Here is a 21812-nt window from a genome sequence, read left to right on the forward strand (position 1 = left end):
GACCCTATCGAGATATTTTATTCATCAATAATTGAACGATTGCCAGTAACTAACGCGGATATAGAGAAGGAGACCCGCAATGATCCAACACTGTCTCGGGTATATGATTTGACGGTGAGGGGATGGCCAACACATGGCGACTCACTGTTGCCAGCATTCTCATCCAGAAGAGAACAGCTGTCAGTATGCCAGGGGACAGTGATGTGTGGATCCCGAGTGGTAATTGTAGTGTATGTAACCGTTCTACCTTTAAGAGAACTATTTTAGGTGTTGCACTACTTTATCTTGGCTGCTGTATACTGTAATACTGGGAGTGACCACACCGGTATATAAGTGCTGTGTAAGGATTTATTGGGCAGATTCGCCCTGACCTTCGAATAGTAAAGTCCTGTTAAAGTTACTCTTGTAGTCTGTGTATTAATTCACCATATAACCCACAGACTTTACAGTGGCAACGGGTTCAATCTTACCCTGCGGCAGCAACACACCCGAAGCAGTTAACGAGCGTCGAGAAGAGGCACCCGCCCTCGTCGTTCGGCTGAGAGAAGACTCGAGTCTGCAGAGCAAGGAAGAAGGAAGGATTCAGACACGAAGCCTTCCATCAGCAACAGGCTGTTATTGTCCCTTCTGCCACGGCGGTGAGTGAGCCGATCAGCCAAGAGAAGCAAGTCGGCCACGTTGACTGTGAGTAGGGGGAAAATAAAAAGAAATGGAGGATAAGGGCGGTGAACTCGACCATGGTCGGGGGAAAGGAGCCGAACAGAAGTCGGGCCCAGAGGCGCTGAGACTGGGGCAGCGTAGGGCACGGAAGCCGCGGTACAAGCGGGAACGCAGCCGGTGTGAGAGACCGGGCTACAAGCGGGCTGGGAGACGCAACAGCGTCGTGAGACAGCTAGACCGCGACCGGCGAAAAAGGCCGGGCAGCTACCGAAGCCACGAGGCGCTGCGACCGGGATCGTAAGGCGTGGGAAGATATAAGAATAAATAAAACCGCGGAGAACTCAGCCGCAGCCGGGGGAGGAAAGGACCGGACTGTGAGAGGACTGGGAGGCGCGATTGGAAGCCGCTGAGGGAGAGACAGAGCCCGAGTGAAGGGGGAACGGGACCGAGCGAGGGAGACCGAGCGAGATTCCGCCCAGCGGCTGGAACTGTTCGCCGCCAACGGGTTGTCCCCAGCGCCGGTTGCCGGCCGAGAAAAGGGAACAAGGAACGCACTGAAGCCGGCGCGCAGGCTGCGAACTCCGAAAGCCAGCGGTCGTCGCCCGAAGGAAAGCTTACCCCTCCCGCCAGGGGAAGAAACGCGGGAAGCCGCCAGTAGGCGGGGGAGAAGACAGAAGCGGGAAACCGCCATTTTGAAAGTGGGCGGGGAAGAAGACAAGCGCGGGAAACCGCCATTTTTGGAAAAAAAAAAGTAACGAACAAATTCGTTGTGGTTTCTCAAAAAGATAGTGAAGATGCCTAAGCATGGTAACATCAACAACTTCGATTCCGAGGTGGAAGATTGGGCCACGTACGTAGAACGCATCGAGATATATTGTGAGGCCAATAAAATAGCAGATGATGATAAAGCTCTCACCTTATTAAACGCAATGGGGGCGAAGACATACGGGCTATTGAAGCATCTTCTATCACCAGCTAAACCGGCGGATCAGACTTTCGCTCATATTGTTGCTGTCCTGAAGGATCATTTGAACCCCACACCGCTGATGTTGGCGGAACGATTCAAATTTTATGCGAGAACGCAACGGAAAGAGGAAAGCAACGCGGAATACTTGGTCGAACTGCGTAGACTAGCGAAATACTGCCAGTTTGGGGAAAATCTGACAGAGGCATTGAGAGACAAGTTCGTGTGCGGGTTGTCGAGGGAAGGAACACAAAAGCGACTGCTCGAAGAGAACGATCTTACACTTGACAAGGCTGTCCTTATTGCAGCATCACACGAAGCAGCCGCGAGAGGCACTGCGGAAATCCAGCTGAAGGCAGCGGTACTCAGCGTGGATCAAATGACTTCGGGTACAACAAAATGTTATCGTTGTGGGAAGACAACACACGACCAGAACCAATGCTGGTTTAAAAACCAGGAATGTAGAAAATGTGGCAAGCTTGGTCACATAGCTAAAGTATGCCGGTCAGGAAAGAAGACCAACAACAGAAAAAAGTCACCGCAGGAAAAGCACAGCAAGGTACACAAGGTGGCTGAGAAGAGTTCAGATGAACAGAATTCGGATTCAGACCCGAACGGCCAGGAACTGGGTAGTCTGAGAATTTACAATGTGAGTAAGGAAGCTGACCTACAAACTACCTGGGTCACACTAAAAGTAGCCGGAGTCCAAGTGAAAATGGAATTGGACACAGGATCAGCCCTATCAGTCATAAATCGAAGGGATTACAACCAGCTATTCTCACATATACCCTTGAGAGATACCAAGATCGTATTGCAGACATACACGGGGCATAAAGTATACCCCATGGGAAAGATACAAGTCAAGGTGAGAGACAGGGGCAAAGAACACCAAGGAATGGACTTATATGTACTACCTGAGGGAGGTCCACCACTTCTGGGACGGGAGTGGATCAGGGAAATAAACATGGAATGGCACTACCTAAAAGCAATAACGAGTGAGAACTCGGTGAAGACAATCAGCTCAGACTCTGAAACGGATGACGACAAGACCAGCCCAGGTGCGAAAGACAAGTCTAAAATGGACTTGCTGACTAAGGTTGGAAAAACGAAGGAGTGCATAAATACTGATGCTTCAAAGGAGAACAAAGTTTCAGAACAGAATTCCACTGAACAACAACAACATAGTTTGGCAGAGAATTCTGAGTCTGTCCAGTTTACAGACATGCACAAGTCTGAGGAACACCGGGCTCGAACTCAACTCCATTTCAAATTACAACAGCAATTAGAACAATTGAGTTGCCGTCTCGAGCAAGAGATAAAAGCAATGAAAACGTTCTTTGACACAGAGTGGGAGAATCTGGAAAGACAACAGAAACAGCTGAGGGAGAAAAGGGAGCAGGAGCACACAAACCGTCTGCGCAAGGAGGCCAAACGAATCAAAGCTGATTCGGTTTCTGAAGGTGCGTGCTCTAATCTGGTGGAGCAAGATGTTCAGCAACTGAAGGCGCTTGTTAGCAGATTGCAGGCAGAAAAGGCTGAGTTGGTCGCCATGAATTCCGAGCTCCTACTGAAGTTGGGTGCAGCATCACCGGACGATTCATTTGTGGAAATTCGAATGGTGGAGGCTGCGGATGATGGCGAAGTAGAAACAGCAAAGGAGCCCCAGGGCAAGGTTATAAACAGCCCTGCAGCTACTGGGAAACGGATGAGGTCAGAAGAGTCAACGGTCAGCCAACTCCTTCATATGCTGAGGGACAAGACTCTGAAATGGGAACAATTTGGACATGAGTCTAAATCTTCAAAGGAGAGGGGTTTGGAGCTCCCAAAAGTTATTGGAATAGCTGAGGTTGCAACACAGACTGAGAAGATGGCAGCAGAGCAAACCTTGGATGCCAAAAGTACGCTGATTCACGTCAATGTTGAACAACAGAATGCTGAAACAGCTGCTCCAGTAGAGGGATTGAATAATACAATCAATCAATCTCCCAATGAATTTGAAGTATTGAAATCACGAATGAGGTCAGTAGTAAAAGACTTGCAGGAAGCCCAGAAAAAGCTGGATGAAACTGAACGCATGAAGAAGTCTCTTCAGGAAAGATGTCTGGATTTGGAACAAAAGCTGGCTAACGTCCAGCTGGGTATGGAGGAAATAGAAGACCCTCTCGCTGGCCTAGCTCAGGACGACACCGAATATTACCATGACCTGTTGGACGACACCGAATATTACGATGACCTGCTCTGCCCAGCTTGTGATGAAAACTCCCAAAGTGCAGAAACCATGAAGAATCACCTAAAGTCTAAGGAACATCGGGAGATGGTAGCGCTACTACGGAAAAAGGAGGACGAGAAGGAGGAACGGTGCATGCAGCTGGCAGCTGACAGTGGAGCCCAGAGAGTCTCCAAGAAGCAGAAAAGGAAAAGACGAAGCAGAAGATGATGACCATCTGAACCATTATCACCTCTACCAGGTCACGCACATGGTCTCTCCGTACGGAGCCAAATCAGTTTGGAAGTAGAAAAACTTCCCAAGGTACTCAAGCTTTTAGAAGTCAACAATGCTGGTTCAGAAGTGACGGAAGTCAAGCTGTTAAGTCCAGTGAAGGACTATTGGATGAGTCACTCCAGCAACGTGAACCGGCTACACCGAGACTGAATCTGTGAACTGTTTTCCGCAGAGACTGAATCTGTGAACTGTTTCCCGCAGAGACTGAATCTGTGAACTGTTTCCGCAGAGACTACATCTGTGAACTGTTTTTACATGAAGTTGGATATATGTTATGTTTAATGGGGAATAAGTATGTTGTAAGCTAAAAAGGGAGGATTGTAGTGTATGTAACCGTTCTACCTTTAAGAGAACTATTGTATGTAACTGTCCGCCTTTAAGAGAACTATTTTAGGTGTTGCACTACTTTATCTTGGCTGCTGTATACTGTAATACCGGGAGTGACCACACCGGTATATAAGTGCTGTGTAAGGATTTATTGGGCAGATTCGCCCTGACCTTCGAATAGTAAAGCCCTGTTAAAGTTACTCTTGTAGTCTGTGTATTAATTCACCATATAACCCACAGACTTTACAGTAATTCCACCCAAGTTAAGGGAGAGAGTGCTAAATGAACTTCACGAAGGTCATCTGGGAGGGGTGAAAATGAAAAGCCTTGCTAGGGCTTATGTGTGGTGGCCGGGGATTGATCAACAAATCGAGGACCTAACTAAGAGCTGCTCAGGATGCCAGAAGGTCCAAAATGCACCACCACATGCCGCTCTACACCCATGGGAGTGGCCCTCCTCTCCATGGCAATGGGTGCATATTGATTTTGCTGGTCCATTCATGGACTCAATGTTTTTAATAGCTGTGGATGCGCACTTGAAATGGCCTGAGGTGATCAAAATGTCCTCCACCACCGCGGAGAAAACTACTGCAGTCCTATGGACCATCTTTGCCAGGAACGGCTTGCCAGAGCAGATTTGCTCTGATAACGGACCACAGTTTGTGTCCGAAGAGTTTCGAAGATTTATGAAAATGAATGGGGTAAGCTATTACACCTCCGCTCCGTATCATTCAGCCACCAATGGATTGGCTGAGAGGTTTGTACAAACCTTTAAAAAAGCAGCAAGGGCCATGTGCGATGACGACATTCCACTGCAGCATAAGGTGGACAATTTCCTGTTAGCCTACAGAAATGCGACACATACAATCACCAACCAGACTCCGGCCATGATGTTCTTTAACCGAAGGTTGAGATCTCGTCTGGATTTGCTCAGACCAAATGTGCGAAGAAATGTTGAGGATAAACAATTCCAGCACATCAATGAGAAGCCGACAAGGAGCTTCAATGTAGGACAACCAGTCTTGGCCCGTGACTACCGAACAGAGAAATGGCAACCCGTAACGATATGCACACGGCAGGGGCCATTAATGTACACAGTGGATGTCGGGGAGAACATTGTGAGGCGCCACGTCGACCAGATCTTAGCGTCAAAGGAACGAGTCAACCCCATGTCTCGCGTACCTGGGGATGAACCCAACATACCGGTAGCATCTACCTCAGAAACAGTAGCAGTGGAAACCGATGAAAGGGGGCCAGAATCGCCTCCGCACCAAGAACAAGAACCTCAGGAAAGGCGCTTTCCAGAAAGGATCAGGAAGCCGCCCCAAAGACTGAATCTATAAATGGACTATTTCTGTTTAATGTGCATGTTAAAGTGTTAATTGTTATTTGCATATTATGGGTACTGCTAATCTAAAAGGGGAGGAATTGTAGTGTATGTACCTTTAAGAGAGAACTACTTTTACAGCTCCTGTATACTGTAGTACCGGCAGTGACCACACCTGTATATAAGCCTTGAGCATGCCTCTGTACTCCCAGTCTTGAGACTACTCTACTCTAGTAAACACCTGTTGATTGTTAAGTTACAGCCTCCGTGTAGTTATTGGGAAACATCCCACTTTAAGAATCACGGATCTAACAGCAGTCAAGTCACTCAGTTTCTGAAGCCAATCCTGCTAGGCTTTACTGATGGGATTTGCTGCTTGGCGGGACATCTGACTGCCCAGTTAAAATCGCGTTGGGGTCCTAATGATATCATAAGACCTTGATTTAAATTTATTCATGATGCCCTCCGCCTGTTTCCGGTGGGTGAGTTTGCCACCTGAGTAAGCTCTGGAGTCAAAATGGCGGTCGGCAAGTTTCCGGCAGGAATGGGGTGTTAAGTCATTTTCATGTTTTTAATCACTCATGGCCAGCCCCATTCCTGCTGGGTCAGGTTGGGTTGAAATTGTGGACCAAGTGTTTGCAACAGGAGCTTCAGAAAAAACAAGCAGAGAAAGTAGAAGATGAAGAAGGGGCAGGCAGTATCAGTAAAATACTGAAGTGGGAAGGACATGCAATGATAATGATGAATATAAAGCTGCCCAAGCAGGTCATAAAATGGGCAGAAGGATAGAAAAGACAACAAGGTAAAATGGGTGAGTCTGTGTGTTGACTATGAGTATTGAAAATGGCCAAATACACATACAATTAGTGCCAAGGAGCTGTTGATGCATTAATGGGGCACCTTAAGTGACAATATGATTTGACACATTGCAGTAAATTGAGAAATATGCTGATTTTGTAACATTGCTAAACAATCGGCTTCACCTTGAATACATCTAATTATATAATTTTTCAGAATTACGTCACTGGACAGTTTTATTTTACTCTAGCCTCTATCTTAATGATGCATTCCATATGTACCACGGCACATGGTCCTCTTTAATGCTCACATTAAACATGACATCAGCTCAATTTATGATCAGCAAGGGAAGCCTTTACAGTCAATGTAATTAAATAGTCACAGAGCCTACTGCATAGCTGAGCACAAAGCATAATTTCCCTAAGTAGCTATTTCAAGTAGAGAAGTTTACCAAAAACTTTATTTATTTAGTCAGAATAAACATTCCTACGGTTGTTGTCAGAAAGGCAATTACTGTTTTTTATTGTAGTAAGAATCATACAAACATTTTCGAACATCAGCATCCCTTTTTAAACTTAGTTCTGAGAGTCACAATTTGATAGGCAAGTGTATTCAATTTTAAACAACGACAGAAAATGCTGGAAAAACTCAGCAGGCCAGGCGACATCCATGGCGAGAGAAACAGAGTCAACGTTTTAGGTCGAAACCCTTCGTCAGAACTGAGAAAAAAAGGCAGGAAATGAAACAGATTAAAAGGCCAGTTTAGGGGCTGGGAAATGGGGGAGGGGCTGAAAGAACAAAAGGGAAGTGAAGAGACATTAAGAGGTATTCAAGATGAGACGAGATGGTAATAGGACAGGTAAGAGACAAAAGATTGATCTAGATGAAGTGTGAAATGCGCTGGCAGAATGAGAGACATTGGGGAGAGAAAAAAAAGGAAAAGGCACAAACCAAAGGTGTGGATAAAAAATATATAAAAATATAATAGGGGCCGAGGTTATGATCCGAAATTGCTGAACTCGATATTGAGTCCGGAAGGCTGTAAAGTGCCTAATCGAAAGATTAGGTACTGTTCCTTGAGCTTACGGTGAGCTTCCATGGAACAATGCAAGAGGCCGCGGACGGTGAGGTCTGAGTGGGAATGGAGCGGTGAATTGAAATGACAGGTGACCCAAAGCTCGGGGTCACCCTTACGGACTGAACGGAGGTGTTCCGCAAAGCGGTCACCCAATCTGCATTTGGTCTCCCCAATGTAGAGGAGACCACATTGTGAGCAGCGAATACAGTATACTAGATTGTAAGAAGTACAAGTAAATCGCTATTTCACCTGGAAGGGGTGTTTGGGGCCCTGGACAGTGGGAAGGAGGGAGGTATAAGGGCAGGTGTTGCATCTCCTGTGCTTGCACGGGAAGGTGCCGGGCGAAGGGGAAGGGGTGCTGGGGGTGATAGAGGAGTGGACTAGGGTGTCTCAGAGGGAGCAGTCCCTACAAAACTCTGAAAGGGGAGGGGAGGGGAAGATGCATTTGGAGGTGGCAGAAATGGCAGAGGATGATCCATTAAATGTGGAGGCTGGTGGGGTGAAAGGTGAGGACAAGGGGAACCCTATCGTGGTTCCAGGAGGGAGGGGCAGGTGTGAGGGCAGAAGTGCGGGTGATAGAACGGACACGATCGAGGGCCATGTCAACCACGGTAGAGGGGAATCCTCGGTTGAGGTAAACGGAAGACATGTCGGAAGCACTGGTTTGGAAGGTGGCATAGTCAGAGCAGATGTGGCGGAGACGGAGAAACTGGGAGAATGGAATAGAGTCCTTACAGGAGGCGGGGTGGGAGGAAGTGTAGTCCAGGTAGCTGTGGGAGTCAGTGGGCTTGTAGTGAATGTTGTTCAATAACCTATCCCCAGAGATGGAGACGGAGAAGTCGAGGAAGGGAAGGGAAGAGTCAGAGATGGACCATGTGAAGGTGAGGGAAGGGTGGAAATTGGAGGCAAAGTGAATGAAATTGTCTAGTTCAGGGCGAGAGCAGGAAATGGCACCGATACAGTCATCAATGTACCAGAAAAAGAGGTGAGGGAGGGGACTCCCCGAGTAGGACTGGAACAAAGAGTGTTCCACATATCCCACGAAAAGGCAGGCATAGCTAGGATCCAAGCGGATACCCATAGCAACACCTTTAATTTGGAGGAAATGAGTGGAGTCAAAGGAGAAGTTGTTCAATGTGAGAACAAGTTCAGTCAGGCGGAGGAGGGTGGTGGTGGATGGGGACTGGTTGGACCTCTGTTCAAGGAAGAAGTGGAGCGCCCTCAGGCCATCCTGGTGGGGGATGGAAGTGTAGAGGGATTGCACGTCCATGCTGAAATGGAGGCGGTTGGGGCTAGGAAACTGGAAACTGTTAAAGGGGCGGAGGGCATCAGAAGAGTCGCGGATGTAGGTGGGAAGAGACTGGACAAGGGGAGAAAAGATAGACTCGAGATAGGAAGAGATAAGTTCCGTGGGGCAAGAACAGGCTGAAACGATGGGTCTACCAGGGCAGTCCTGTTTGTGGATCTTAGGATTTTAAGTGTTTCTCGATTTCATTTGATTATATTTGCAACGTTCCAGAAATTCCTTCTGCTGGTGCCGTCCTGTTCCCTGTTTTAGCTTCATACAGAGGGTTGGAAAAGGAAATGGGCGCATTTGATACGTTAGAAAACACCTGTAAAAATGAACAAGAAATGCCAAACTTATTACTTAAAAACATTTTTTCTTGAATTATCTTCTGGCCTGAGCCAATGTAGGGACAGTCTGTTACACCTAAAATCTGTATTTTTTTTCATGAGCTTCCCTCCATTTGCTGTAATCCAGGAAGGTTGAATATTCCAAGTTTTGATATTCATTATGTGATTAGACTTGAGGAAAATGATTCTTCCAGTTTATAAAATCCCTATGACTTTGGCTGTGATCTTTCATGTGCTAATTATCTTAGCTAACATTTTCATCCAGATAGGTAAATAGGATAGTCATCACTTTTTACCGTATCCATAACAGTCTAGAGAAATTCCAGACATCTCCACTGGCGAGCTGCCTCGGGACACCCAGCAGGTGTCTGCGGCTCCCCCACCTAATATTGAGCCTCGGGCAGGGATTGTTTCCTGTACTGAGTTTGCGCCGGCAGTGAATTTCGAGGTCCAAGTGTGCTCACACCCCATACTCTGCAGCTCCAGACCACAAGTACAGCTAAAAACACAAAATTAAGTGAATCTGTGGGATGAACAATGACAAAACGTCAAATGCTAATCCGGATTTCACTGACAGAATTGTCTTTTGGTAAGTGAAATGAGTTCATGATGTCGTAACTCATTTATTGTAGGCAAAATCAGTACCATCAACTTTTGTAGACAGTACGAGGGGAATTTTAACCCTAAATATCGGGTGGGTTGGAGTCAGGTGGGAGGTTAAAGAGTTAAAAAACTGAATCCCGACCCCAACCTGCCCACTTCCAGTTTTAACGGAGATGCGACGAGGAGCGGGCAGCCAACCCGCTCCCAGGAGACGGGTCGTTCATTTAAATATTATAATGAGGCTGGCGTGCCTCATGGTGATCCACCATTTCAAATTTAACTGGGTGGGCAGGTTTCCCTGGCCTCGGGGAACCCGCCAGCTAAAGGGAGGCGAGGACTGCTGGATCCAGGAGGTAAATGCCTTTGCACTTATCTGCTGGATCCAGCATCCCTGCCTCACCCACCCCCCGCACCTTCCCATCTCGCCCTTGACCTCCAACCTCCCTGCCTCGAGGCCTCCGACCTCCTCCCGCCCCTCCCCCACCCAAGGCCTCCTAGCCCCCCGAGGCCTCTGATCCTTGGCCACCGGCACCAATCTTCCCTCTGGCCCCCGATCACCTTCCCGACTTCCCCCCTCTGGCCCGGATCCTCCCCCGGCCCTGATCCTCCGACCAGCACCGCCCCCCCCACTCCTGTTCCTCCCTCAGCCCTGATCCTCCTTCAGCCTCCAACCACCCCCCCTCCCCCCCCCTCCCCCCGCCCCCTGATCCTCCTCCGGCCACGATCCTCTGGCCCCGATCCTCCTCCGGCCTCCGACCACACCGCCCGATGCCTGCCTCCCTCTTCTCTGTGGCCTAGTACCGCTGGCCTACCCGCTCGCCAGCCAGCCTCTCCATCTGGCTGTCTGCGAGCAGGAAACAGAGCTTTGAAATGCTAATCAGGCCCCGCTGTTAAATTCGGCAGGGCCTGAGGGAAACCCGTTCTCTCAGGTTTCCCGACTGCTTTCCAGCACACCCGCTCCCTACCCGCCTCCAAATTCAAATTCCAGCCCATTTTTCCTGCATTTTGTGAAATCTTAGGAAAACATATTGGGAACCTCTTTTTGTTTCACAATGAAGTGATTTATGGATCTGAGATATTCAGGAATTTGTGGTAACATTTAGCTCCTCTTGCTAAGCCCAGTGAATTTAGTTTAATTTTTAATATTTGTTTCAGAACAGATAACGCAACAAAAATATTTAACTTTGTTATTGTTCCACTGTCTCAGTAATGAGGTAAATTTTGGGATGGTTTATTTACCCCAATTTAGTAAAACTATTTTTTATCAATAGCTCGATCTGACCTTACCTTACACAGAGTGTGCCAGGGGTAAACACTGATAGCCGGACTAGTCGAAAGGTCCTCCATTGCATACTGAAAAAGAAAGCACAGTAGCACGGCACTGCTTTGGCAAACAGTCAGTTACATCGCACAGTTCCACACTGAGAACTGTTAGGAAAACAAACACCACAGAACAACATGACTAATTACATTTTTATTGAATAAAACTGGACAAGTCCCGGGATACCATTCATACAGAAAGAAACATTTGTCTTGTGAATTTAACAAGTCTTAACTAAGACTTTTTTGGTATTTTTTCCATGTATCCTGCCAAATATAATTAGGGTTATTTGTATCCTGCAGATATTGATTAAAAGTAAGGATGAATAGATTTTCTTTTGTTCGCCTGATACAGCCCAATGATATTTAAAGAGCATGTTTTATTTTCAGGGACCTGTTTTTTCTTATCAATTTTCTCCCTTCCTCTCCTGAAGGCATGGGTACTTCCTTAGCTGACAGCCCTCTGCTACCATGTGACCATTCTTCATATGGAAGCCTAGGCAGTGACTGACATGTTCCTATTGAGCATGGATGGCATCATAGCAGACTCTCATCCTGTCCTCGTACAGCATCCATGCCCGTTCACATTCCAGCAGGGGTTACTGGACAGTGATCAGAAACTGGAAGCCAGGCTGATCTTTTTCTTTCCCTAAACCAGGGCCCCAATAAGGACCAATTGTAGAGACCCAAATGCAGGTTCAGAAGAAAGCAAAAATCAAACCCGAGATCTCTGGTTTATAGGACTTCGCAATACAGCAAGCAGTGCCTGTATCCACCTCGGGAGTCTTTTCTTTTAATTCAAGCCATTAACCAAGAACTATGGCGTAGAAATTGGATATGGCCCAAAAACAGGCGTTGTCACGGGCCAGCACTATTTGCCTGCACCCGCTCAAAGTGGTGTAGGCAGCACGTGAAATTCATGCTGTCTGCTCATTATAATGATTAGAGTGCTGATCTCAGCGCTAAACACATTGCTGATTGGCTTAGCGTTGAATGGGGGGAACCAATATCGGGTGCAGTCTACAATAAAGTTTGGCCTAGGCTCTCTGCACTACATAAAGAGGAGGTGCTTTGTTGCAGAAGCACCTCATTGTCATTGTAGAGCAAGACATGGCACAGCAACCAAGGGCGCGAGCAAGGAGGTTTTCAGATGCTGCAATGGAGGCCTTGGTCCTGGCGGTGCAACAAAAGTGGGAGGCCTTGGTCCTGCCCTGTACCCGCAGGGTGGCAGGAGGCCATACAAGGCCATTTGCTGAAGGTTGTGGGAGGAGATTGCTGACTCCGTCACGGCCACCAGTGTGGGCCCAAGGACCAGGATCCAATGCCGAAAAAAGTTTAATGACCTCACGTGGCAGGTCAAGATGAATGAAGGCTTCAGCAAATGCCATATCCCACCATCTGTACCACAAGTCTCACGCACTGCTCAATGCACCACACCCCCAGCACTCATCTACCAACAATCTCTAGCTATCACCACTCAGGCTTCACAATCATGACTTCACTTCACCCTCACAACCTTACCACTGCTGCAACACTCACCCACATCTCACACCTTGCACACACTGACAGCTATTCAACCATGGCAGGCACATCACCCAAACACATTGCATCACACTCACTGACACACTTCCTTTCTCTTGCAGGCAAAGGTGGCTCATAACAGGAGGGAGCAATGGCAGACAGGAGTCAGCCAAACCTCAAGAGAGAACCTGACTGACCCGGAGAAATCGGGGCTTGAAATTATTGGAGGGGAGGTGCCGGAGTCAGCGGAGAAGTTGAAGCCGTTGCTGATGATGACGTTATGCTCATACCTAATCCTTCTTCTCACATCCCACTTCCCCCTCATCCCACAATCTCTTCTCACTTACAAGCTGCTGGTGGTGTATGCCTGGATATCTTGCTTCTCCCCTCCTCTCACCACAACCCAACCCTTGTGCCTTTCTGCTTTCAGATACCCAAGAACTGCCAGCAGGCCAGCCTGTCCCTCATGTTGAGCAAACTGAAGGAAGAGACTAAAAAGAAGACACATCGGCACTACATTTGACACTCAGACACCAGCTCAGAAAATGGCACTGCGTGGAATTTAGAGGGTAGTATAGAGGCAGGATCTGCTCATGGTGAGTCACCAGGCACGAGTAGGCTGCAGTCAGGCCAGTGGGAAAGGGTAGCTTCGGTGCCAACAACCCGGAGGGTGGGTTCGTGTACAAGTTCTGCTCCACAGGATTCAGCTGATGACCTCGATGGTGCGGCCTTCAGAACAAGGGTGATGGGCATGCACACGGAAAAACTAGATGCAATGGCAAGCCTGCCAGAGAGCCTCTTGTCAGTGTCAAGGAGCATGGAGGAGTTCGGCTCCAAAATTGGACGGGGCTTTGCACAGAGCTTGGAGACCGTGGTTTCCAGGATGGAAATGACAGACAACTCCAGGAGCGACCTTGTGGACCCACAGATGATGCTGGGTGTGATGGGCGATCTTGCAGCTTCCATTGTAGCACAGGCAGCAGCATCCCAACGTCTCATTGCTGCAGTGGAAGTGCAGACTGCTCTTGTTAGATCCGTGATTCTGAGAGTATGATGTTTTTCAATAACCACACGGATGCTGTAACTTAACAATCAACAGGTATTTACTGGAGTAGGGTAGTCTCAAGACTGGGGGTACAGAGGCATGCTCAAGGCTTATATACAGGTGTGGTCACTGCCGGTACTACAGTATACAGGAGCTGTAAAAGTAGTTCTCTCTTAAAGGTACATACACTACAATTCCTCCCCTTTTAGATTAGCAGTACCCATCATATTCAAATAACAATTAACACTTTAACATGTACATTAAACAACAATAGTCCATTTATAGATTCAGTCTTTGGGGCGGCTTCCTGATCCTTTCGGGCTAGCGCCTTTCCTGAGGTTCTTGTTCTTGGTGCGGAGGCGATTCTGGCCCCTTTTCGTCGGTTAGTTCATCGGTTTCCACTGCTACTGGTTCTGAGGTAGATGCTACCGTTATGTCGGGTTCATTCCCAGGTACTCGAGACATGGGGTTGACTCGTTCCTGTGACGCTAAGATCTGATCGACGTGGCGTCTCACAATGTTCTCCCCGACATCCACTGTGTACATTAATGGCCCCTGCCTTGTGCATATCGTTCCGGGTTGCCATTTCTCTATTTGGTAGTCACGGGCCAAGACTGGTTGTCCTACATTGAAGCTCCTTGTCGGCTTCTCATTGATGTGCTGGAATTGTTTATCCTCAACATTTCTTCGCACATTTGGTCTGAGCAAATCCAGACGAGATCTCAACCTTCGGTTAAAGAACATCATGGCCGGGGTCTGGTTGGTGACTGCATGTGTCGCATTTCTGTAGGCTAATAGGAAATTGTCCACCTTATGCTGTAGTGGAATTTCATCGTTGCACATGGCCTTTATCGCCTTTTTAAAGGTTTGTACGAACCTCTCAGCCAATCCATTTGTGGCTGGATGATACGGGGCGGATGTGTAATGCCTGACCCCATTCCTTCTCATAAATTTCCGAAACTCTTCGGACACAAACTGTGGTCCATTATCAGAGCAAATCTGCTCTGGCAAGCCGTTCCTGGCAAATATGGTCTGTAGGACTGCAGTCATTTTCTCTGTAGTGGTTGAGGACATTTTTATCACCTCAGGCCATTTCGAGTGAGCATCCACTGCTATTAAGAACATTGAGTCCATGAATGGACCAGCAAAATCAATGTGCACCCATTGCCATGGAGAGGAGGGCCACTCCCATGGGTGTAGAGGGGCATGTGGTGGTGCATTTTGGACCTTCTGGCATCCTGAGCAGCTTTTGGTTAGGTCCTCAATTTGTTGATCGATCCCCGGCCACCACACATAAGCCCTAGCAAGGCTTTTCATTTTCACCCCTCCCAGATGACCTTCATGAAGCTCATTTAGCACTCTCTCCCTTAACTTGGGTGGAATCACCACTCGGGATCCACACATCACTGTCCCCTGGCATACTGACAGCTGTTCTCTTCTGGATGAGAAAGCTGGCAACAGTGAGTCGCCATGTGTTGGCCATCCCCTCACCGTCAAATCATATACCCGAGACAGTGTCGGATCATTGCGGGTCTCCTTCTTTATATCCGCATTCGTTACTGGCGATCGTTCAATTATTGACGAATAAAATATCTCGATAGGGTCCACTGCTGGCGCTTCCTCCACAGTAGGCAGTGGCAGGCGTGAAAGCCCATCAGCGTTTCCATGCTGTTTCGTGCCTTTATATTCTATTTCATATTGATTCGCCCCTAGAAACAGAGACCATCTTTGTAACCGTTGTGCAGTCATCACTAGAACGCCCTTCTTAGGATTAAAGATGGAGACAAGTGGTTGGTGGTCAGTCAGCAAGGTGAACTTCTGCCCATGCAGATAGTGGTTGAATTTTTTTACTCCCCATACTAGGCTGAGGGCCTCCCTGTCAATCTGGGTGTAGTTGCGCTCGGCTGAGGTTAGTGACCGAGACGCAAAGGCTACTGGCCTCTCCAACCCATCTGGGAATTTGTGCGACAGCACCGCTCCAATACCATAGGGTGATGCATCACATGCCAAACGAATTGGTAGTGCTGGGTTGAAATGTGCCAACACCTCTTTTGATGTGATCAATTCTTTACACTTCTGGAAAGCTCGTCTACGTTCGTCATTCCACTTCCATGGTACCCCTGTTTGCAGTAGGGTGTTCAGTGGGTGTAATACCGTGGACAAATTTGGTAAGAACTTATGGTAGTAGTTTACCAGCCCGAGGAACGACCTCAGTTGTGACACATTTTCCAGTGCTGGAGCCTTGACTACTGCCTCAATCTTTTCAGGGGACTTATGTAACCCCTCTTCATCGATGACGTGGCCACAATACGAGATCTGCTTCTGGAAAAACTCGCACTTGTGGCGATTAGCTCGTAGCCCATAATCCTTTAATCTGGTGAGCACCTTCTCCAAGTTGGCGAGGTGAGCACTGTATTTTCGCCCGTGACCAAAATGTCGTCCAAATAACACTGGGTCCCTGGAATCCCTTGCAGGACTTGATCCATCGCCCTTTGCCAAATAGCTGGAGCCGATGCTACCCCGAACACCAGCCGGTTGTATTGATAGAGACCTTTATGAGTGTTGATCGTGAGGTATTGTTTCGAGGCTTCTTCTACCTCCATTTGCAAGTACGCCTGGGCTAGATCAATTTTGGTGAAGCGTTTACCTCCAGATAGCGAGGCGAAAATATCCTCAATTCGTGGAAGCGTATATTGTACCGTGTGAAGGACTGGGTTCACTGTCACCTTAAAACCCCCACAGATGCGGACCTTCTTTGGTTCCCCAGGCGTACTACTCAATTACCTCTTCATTACAGGAACGATGGGTGTAGCCCACTCACTCCAGTCTACTTTGGACAGAACTCCTGAACGTTCCAACCCTTCCAGCTCTGCTTCGACGGCTGGTCTGATCGCATAAGGCACTGGTCTGGCCTTAAGAAACTTTGGGCTTGCATTTTCCTCTATTTTAATCGTTGCTGTTATGCCTTTTAGTGTTCCGAGTCCCTCCTGGAACACTTCTTGTGCGTCAGTTAGCATTTTTGACAGTCGTCCAGGTGTGACGTCGTCATCCTTTTTGGCCTCAACCTTCACTGCCTGTATGGAATGCCAATCTAATTGTATCTTCCGGATCCATTCACGTCCTAGCAGTGGTGGTCCTCCATCTGGCAGTACATATAGGTCCATTTTTGGTGTTTCCTTGCCGTTATATATAACGTTCACCCTTATCTTTCCTTTGGGGTAGACTTTTTGCCCCGTGTACGTCTTCAAGACAATCTTTGTATCTCTCAAGGGTATATGTGAGAATAGCCGCTTGTAGTCCCTTCGGTTTATGATTGTTAGGGCTGATCCTGTGTCCAATTCCATTTTCACTTGGACTCCTGCTATCTTGAGCGTGACCCAGATAGTTTGGTGATCCTCCGTTTTGATCACATTATGTAGTTTCAGACAACCCAGCTCCTTGCTTCCGGAGTCTGTATCACTCTTCTGTTCGTCTGAACTACTCTCCGTCACCTTATGTACCTTCTTGTACTTCTCCTGTGGAGATTTCTTGCTGCTGGTTTTCTTTCCCGACCTGCAGAGTCTTTCTATGTGTCCTACTTTTCCACACTGTCTGCACACTTTGTCCTTGAACCAGCAATCATCATGGTCGTGTGTTGTTCTGCCGCAGCGATAGCACTTCACTGTTCCGTATGACATTTCATTTGTGCCATATTCTTGCGGTCTCCGTTGTATCTCTGCAGCGCCCTGTGTGGCTGCTTCATGTGATACTGCAATGCTGAAAGCCTTGTCCAGCGTAAGATCCTTTTCTGATAGACGCCGTTTCTGGGTTCCTTCACTTTGAAGCCCACACAAAAACTTGTCCCTTAAAGTATCTGCTAGTCCCGTTCCAAACTGGCAGTGTTTCGATAGCTTGCACAGTTCCGTTAAATACTCAGCATTACTTTCATCTTTATGCTGGTTCCTTTTGTGAAACTTAAATCTTTCTGCTATCAGCAGCGGTGTGGGGTTTAAGTGGTCCTGTAGGATTGACACTATGTTTTCAAAACCCTTTTCTACTGGCTTCTCTGGGGTTACTAGGTTTCATAGTAAGCCATACGTTTTTGCACCCATTGAATTCAACAATACCAGCGCTTTCTTGTCATCTGGCACTTCATTCGCCTTGCAGTATACTTCTATGTGTTCGACATATGTCGTCCAATCTTCGACTTCATTGTCGAATGCTGTGATACTGCCACTTTTCGGCATTTCTGGGTGTGGTTAGACTGGCTTAAAATGGCATCTCCCGCGCTTTCCTTTCTTCCCCACTGCGTCGTAAAATGGCGTCTCCCGCGCTTTCCTTTCTTCCCCGCTGTGGCTTAAAATGGCATCTCCCGCGCTTTCCTTTCTTCCCCGCAGCAGCTTAAAATGGCATCTACCGCGCTGCTGCCAATGCCGCTCTCAGCGGTCCTCCTGGCAAATGGCGACACCCTGTGGGCCTCGCGCGCTGCTCCGGCGCTGCTGCCAATGCCGTTCTCTGCGGTCCTCGTGGCAATGGCAGCGCCTTGCGTTTTCCTGCGTGCCTCTCTCCCCCGTTGACGCTGCTCGGTCCCTGAACACCGGCTGCGCTCTGCTCTCTCTCACCTCTCTCCCCCGTTGACGTCGCTTGGTCCCGAACATCGGCTGCGCTCTGCTCTCTCTTGTTGACGCTGTTCGGCCCTTGAGCACCAGCTGCGCCCCGTGCGCTCTGCCCTCTCTCTCCCCCGTCGACGCTGCTCGGCCCTTTCTGTGCCGCTCGGTCGGCTCTAGCCGCCGCTGTCTGGGAAGGGTCTGCGCAGTACCTGTTGCCAGCCCGTTTCGCTGGACCACCATGGCTGGAAGGCCAAGCCTGGCTCTCGACAGCCTCCCCTGCGATGCCCGTGCTTCTGGACTCGGCCTCCTTCCACTGTTCTCCAGGAGCGAATCCCTGGGAGGTCAGGTAGGTTCGAATCTTCTCGTCGCCAATGTTAGATCCGGGTAGCTTAATGTTGTGTCCTTCAATAATCAGACAAAGACTACAGGGAATGATCAACAGGTGTTTACTGAATGAGGTTCAAACTGCAACTGACTGTACAGAGCACCACTCAGGGTTTATATACAGGTGTGATCACTGCCGGTACTACAGGATACAGGAGCTGTAAAAAGTAGTTCTCCCCTTAAAGGTACATAGACTACACCTATGACTGTGAGCAAGTGGTGTGAGCAGAAGCCTTTAAATGAGAATGAAGGAGTTCTCCACTTGCAGCAACATTACCTGTGACCTCAGCAACTTTAAACAAGTTTAGAAAGCTGCAAGTGTTGCAGGAACCTAGACAGAGCCAGTCAAACTGAGAAACAATGTCAGCTTCAAGTTGTTGATGATCCCTTTAAATAGCACTGCTGGGGGCTCCTTCCTGCTGCTGAACATTCGATCAGCTGGACGTGATTAAGAGAGGGCGGTAAGGGGAGCGGCGACATCGAAAATGGCAGATCATGCATCAAATCAGCATGCACACGCATTGACATCCTGATCTGCCTGATTTTCATTCTCTAGCGAGCGCTGGCAATGGCAGCGCTGCCGAACTGCCAAAAATGGCAGCCGCCGTGGGACCCGCCGGTAGCGGGCGGAAGCGAGTCAGCCGCCATTTTTTTCATCAAAACTGGCCATAGCAGCCGACACTAAACCCCCAAATTTCTATAATTGGTTTTACAAAGTTTATTGTTAAAAACATTGTTTATTTTAAATATTGAGTTAAGTTGACATAATCAGCAGGAGAACTGCCTTGATGAAGTACTGATCCCAACATTGTGAAGCAGAATCAGTATAAACAGCTGAAATGACAGTCACTGGGTTCATTGTCTATCTGCTTACATTCATTTAACTTTCTTACACAGTCAATGATGACATCGCACCTGGGACAGAAATTTCAACATTTACCATTTTAACAAAGCTGACAACCCATTTCAAGTAAATGGGGTAGCAACTTTATTAAAGAGAAATTTCACCTGAACACACTAACTAATTACTTTAAAATAGCACACAGAGGACTTTCTTACCCGAGTGTTCAAACAAAAATATTTAACGAAATCAACATAAAAACAAAACAGGCCCCAAATTTCCTTGCGGCGCGGAGTGAAATGGGGGGGTAAAGCAGGTCCAAGGTACCTGTTGGAGAGGGAAATCAGATGGAACCCAGAAATTCCAGGTCTCCATCCAGAAGAGGAGCGACTAAGATTTTCCAATGGGGCCTGGGCAGGCAGAACTTCTATCCACTCCATACATGGCACTGATGTCACAAGGACCCCTTGGGCAAATTCAACAGTGAGGCTGCTCTCTCTGCTGAAATCCCCAAGGCTCACACCTCACTTCTGCCCAGCAATATCTGGAATTCCCCCCCTAAATCTCTCCGCCTCGCTACCTCTCCCTCCTCCTTTAAAACGCTCCTTACAAACTAACTCTTTGACCAAACTTTTGGTCACCTGTCCTAATATCTCATTTTGTGGCTCAGTGTCAAATTCTGTCTGATTACGCTCCTGTGAAGCACCTTAGGATGTTTTACCACATTAAAGGCGCTGTATAAATGTAATTTGTTGTTGTTGATACCATTGCTGCGACAGAAGTGGGAACTGCCGAGATCATGGAGTGGAAGACCTTGGAATTGCTGCCTACCAATTTCTGATTGGCCTTCTTATAAAAGGGAGCCATCAGCTGGAGAGCTTTAACTTTTGGAATGGGACCACCAGCCTCAACCCTAATTGGCTGTGTGACACTCCATCTTCCTCCCCATGCACCTGCCGCCGCAGGAGATCATGGCAGTATTGTTTAGCGCCGCCGCAAAATGTCCGGTCAATTTTGCGAGAGGCGCAGATGTCGCCGCGCCCGGGCGCTGGTTGGTTTGCGCCACACTTAGCGCCCTCTTAAGGCGTTAATGGGTGGCGCTACCAACTGAATTTTTCCCCCAGAATGTTTAAAAATTAGAGTGCAACAGAAAATGGGGCCAAAACAAGGAGAAATGGTAAAAAGATAAAGTTAAAAGCTCTATATCTGAATGCACACAGCATTCGTAACAAGGTAGATGAGTTGACGGCACAAACAGATACAAATGGGTATGATCTGATCACCATTACAGAGATGTGGTTGCAAGGTGATCAGGGCTGGGAAATGAATATTCCAGGGTATTTGACAATTCGGAAGGATAGACAGAAAGGAAAGGGAGGTGGGGTGGCTTTGTTGGTAAAGGATGGGATCAGTGCAGCGGTGAGAAGTGATATTGGCTCAGAAGATCAAGATGTAGAATCGGTTTGGGTGGAGATAAAAAATAATAAAGGGAAAAAGTCTGGTGGGCGTAGTTTACAGGCCCCGAACAGTAGCAATACTGTTGGACAGGGTATAAATCAACAAATAATGGAGGCCTGTAAAAAAGGTATGGTAATAATCATGGGTGATTTTAATCTCCATATTGATTGGACAAATCAAATTGGCCATGGTAGCCTTGAGGAAGAGTTCATAGAGTGCATCCGGGATGGTTTCCTAGAACAGTATGTAATGAAACCAACTAGGGAGCAGGTTATCTTGGATCTGGTACTGTGTAATGAGACAGAATTAATAAATGATCTCATAATAAAGGATCCTCAAGGAAAGAGTGATCATAGCATGGTTGAATTTCAAATTCAGTTGGAGGGTGAGAAAGTTGTATCTCAAACCAGTGTCCTGATCTTAAACAATGGCATGAGGGCAGAACTGGCTAAAGTGGACTGGAAAAATAAATTAAATGGTAAGACAGTTGAAATGCAGTGGTGGACATTTAAGGAGATATTTCATAACTCTCAACAAAAATATATTCCAGTGAGAAAGAAAGATTTTAAGAGAAGGGAGCACCATCCATGGCTAACTAAGGAAGTAAAGGATAGAATCAAATTGACAACGAAGACATACAATGTTGCCAAGATTGATGGGAGACCAGAGGATTGGGAAATTTTTAAAAACCAGCAAAGGATGACTAAAAAAAAATAGAGAGAAGATAAATTATGAGAGTAAACTGGCAAGAAACATTAA

General features: G+C 47.5%; 1 protein-coding gene across 1 annotated transcript in view; it reads right to left on the reverse strand.

The window, feature by feature from the left end:
• Positions 1-7066: 7066 nt before the first annotated feature.
• The window catches only part of malrd1 (MAM and LDL receptor class A domain containing 1), a 408505-nt gene continuing 393759 nt past the window's right edge, over positions 7067-21812 (reverse strand). Inside the window, exons 23-24 of the mRNA XM_085987833.1 lie at positions 11183-11248; positions 7067-9270 (exon numbers count right to left, since the gene is read on the reverse strand). Of these exons, the coding sequence (XP_085843959.1) occupies positions 9157-9270; positions 11183-11248 (180 nt within the window). The 3' untranslated portion in view covers positions 7067-9156. The remainder of the gene's footprint in view (positions 9271-11182; positions 11249-21812) is intronic.

This window comes from Somniosus microcephalus, chromosome 5 (genome assembly GCF_052327205.1).
Source record: "Somniosus microcephalus isolate GS21.2 chromosome 5, FLI_Smic_1.0, whole genome shotgun sequence".
Taxonomy (NCBI): Eukaryota; Metazoa; Chordata; class Chondrichthyes; order Squaliformes; family Somniosidae; genus Somniosus; species Somniosus microcephalus.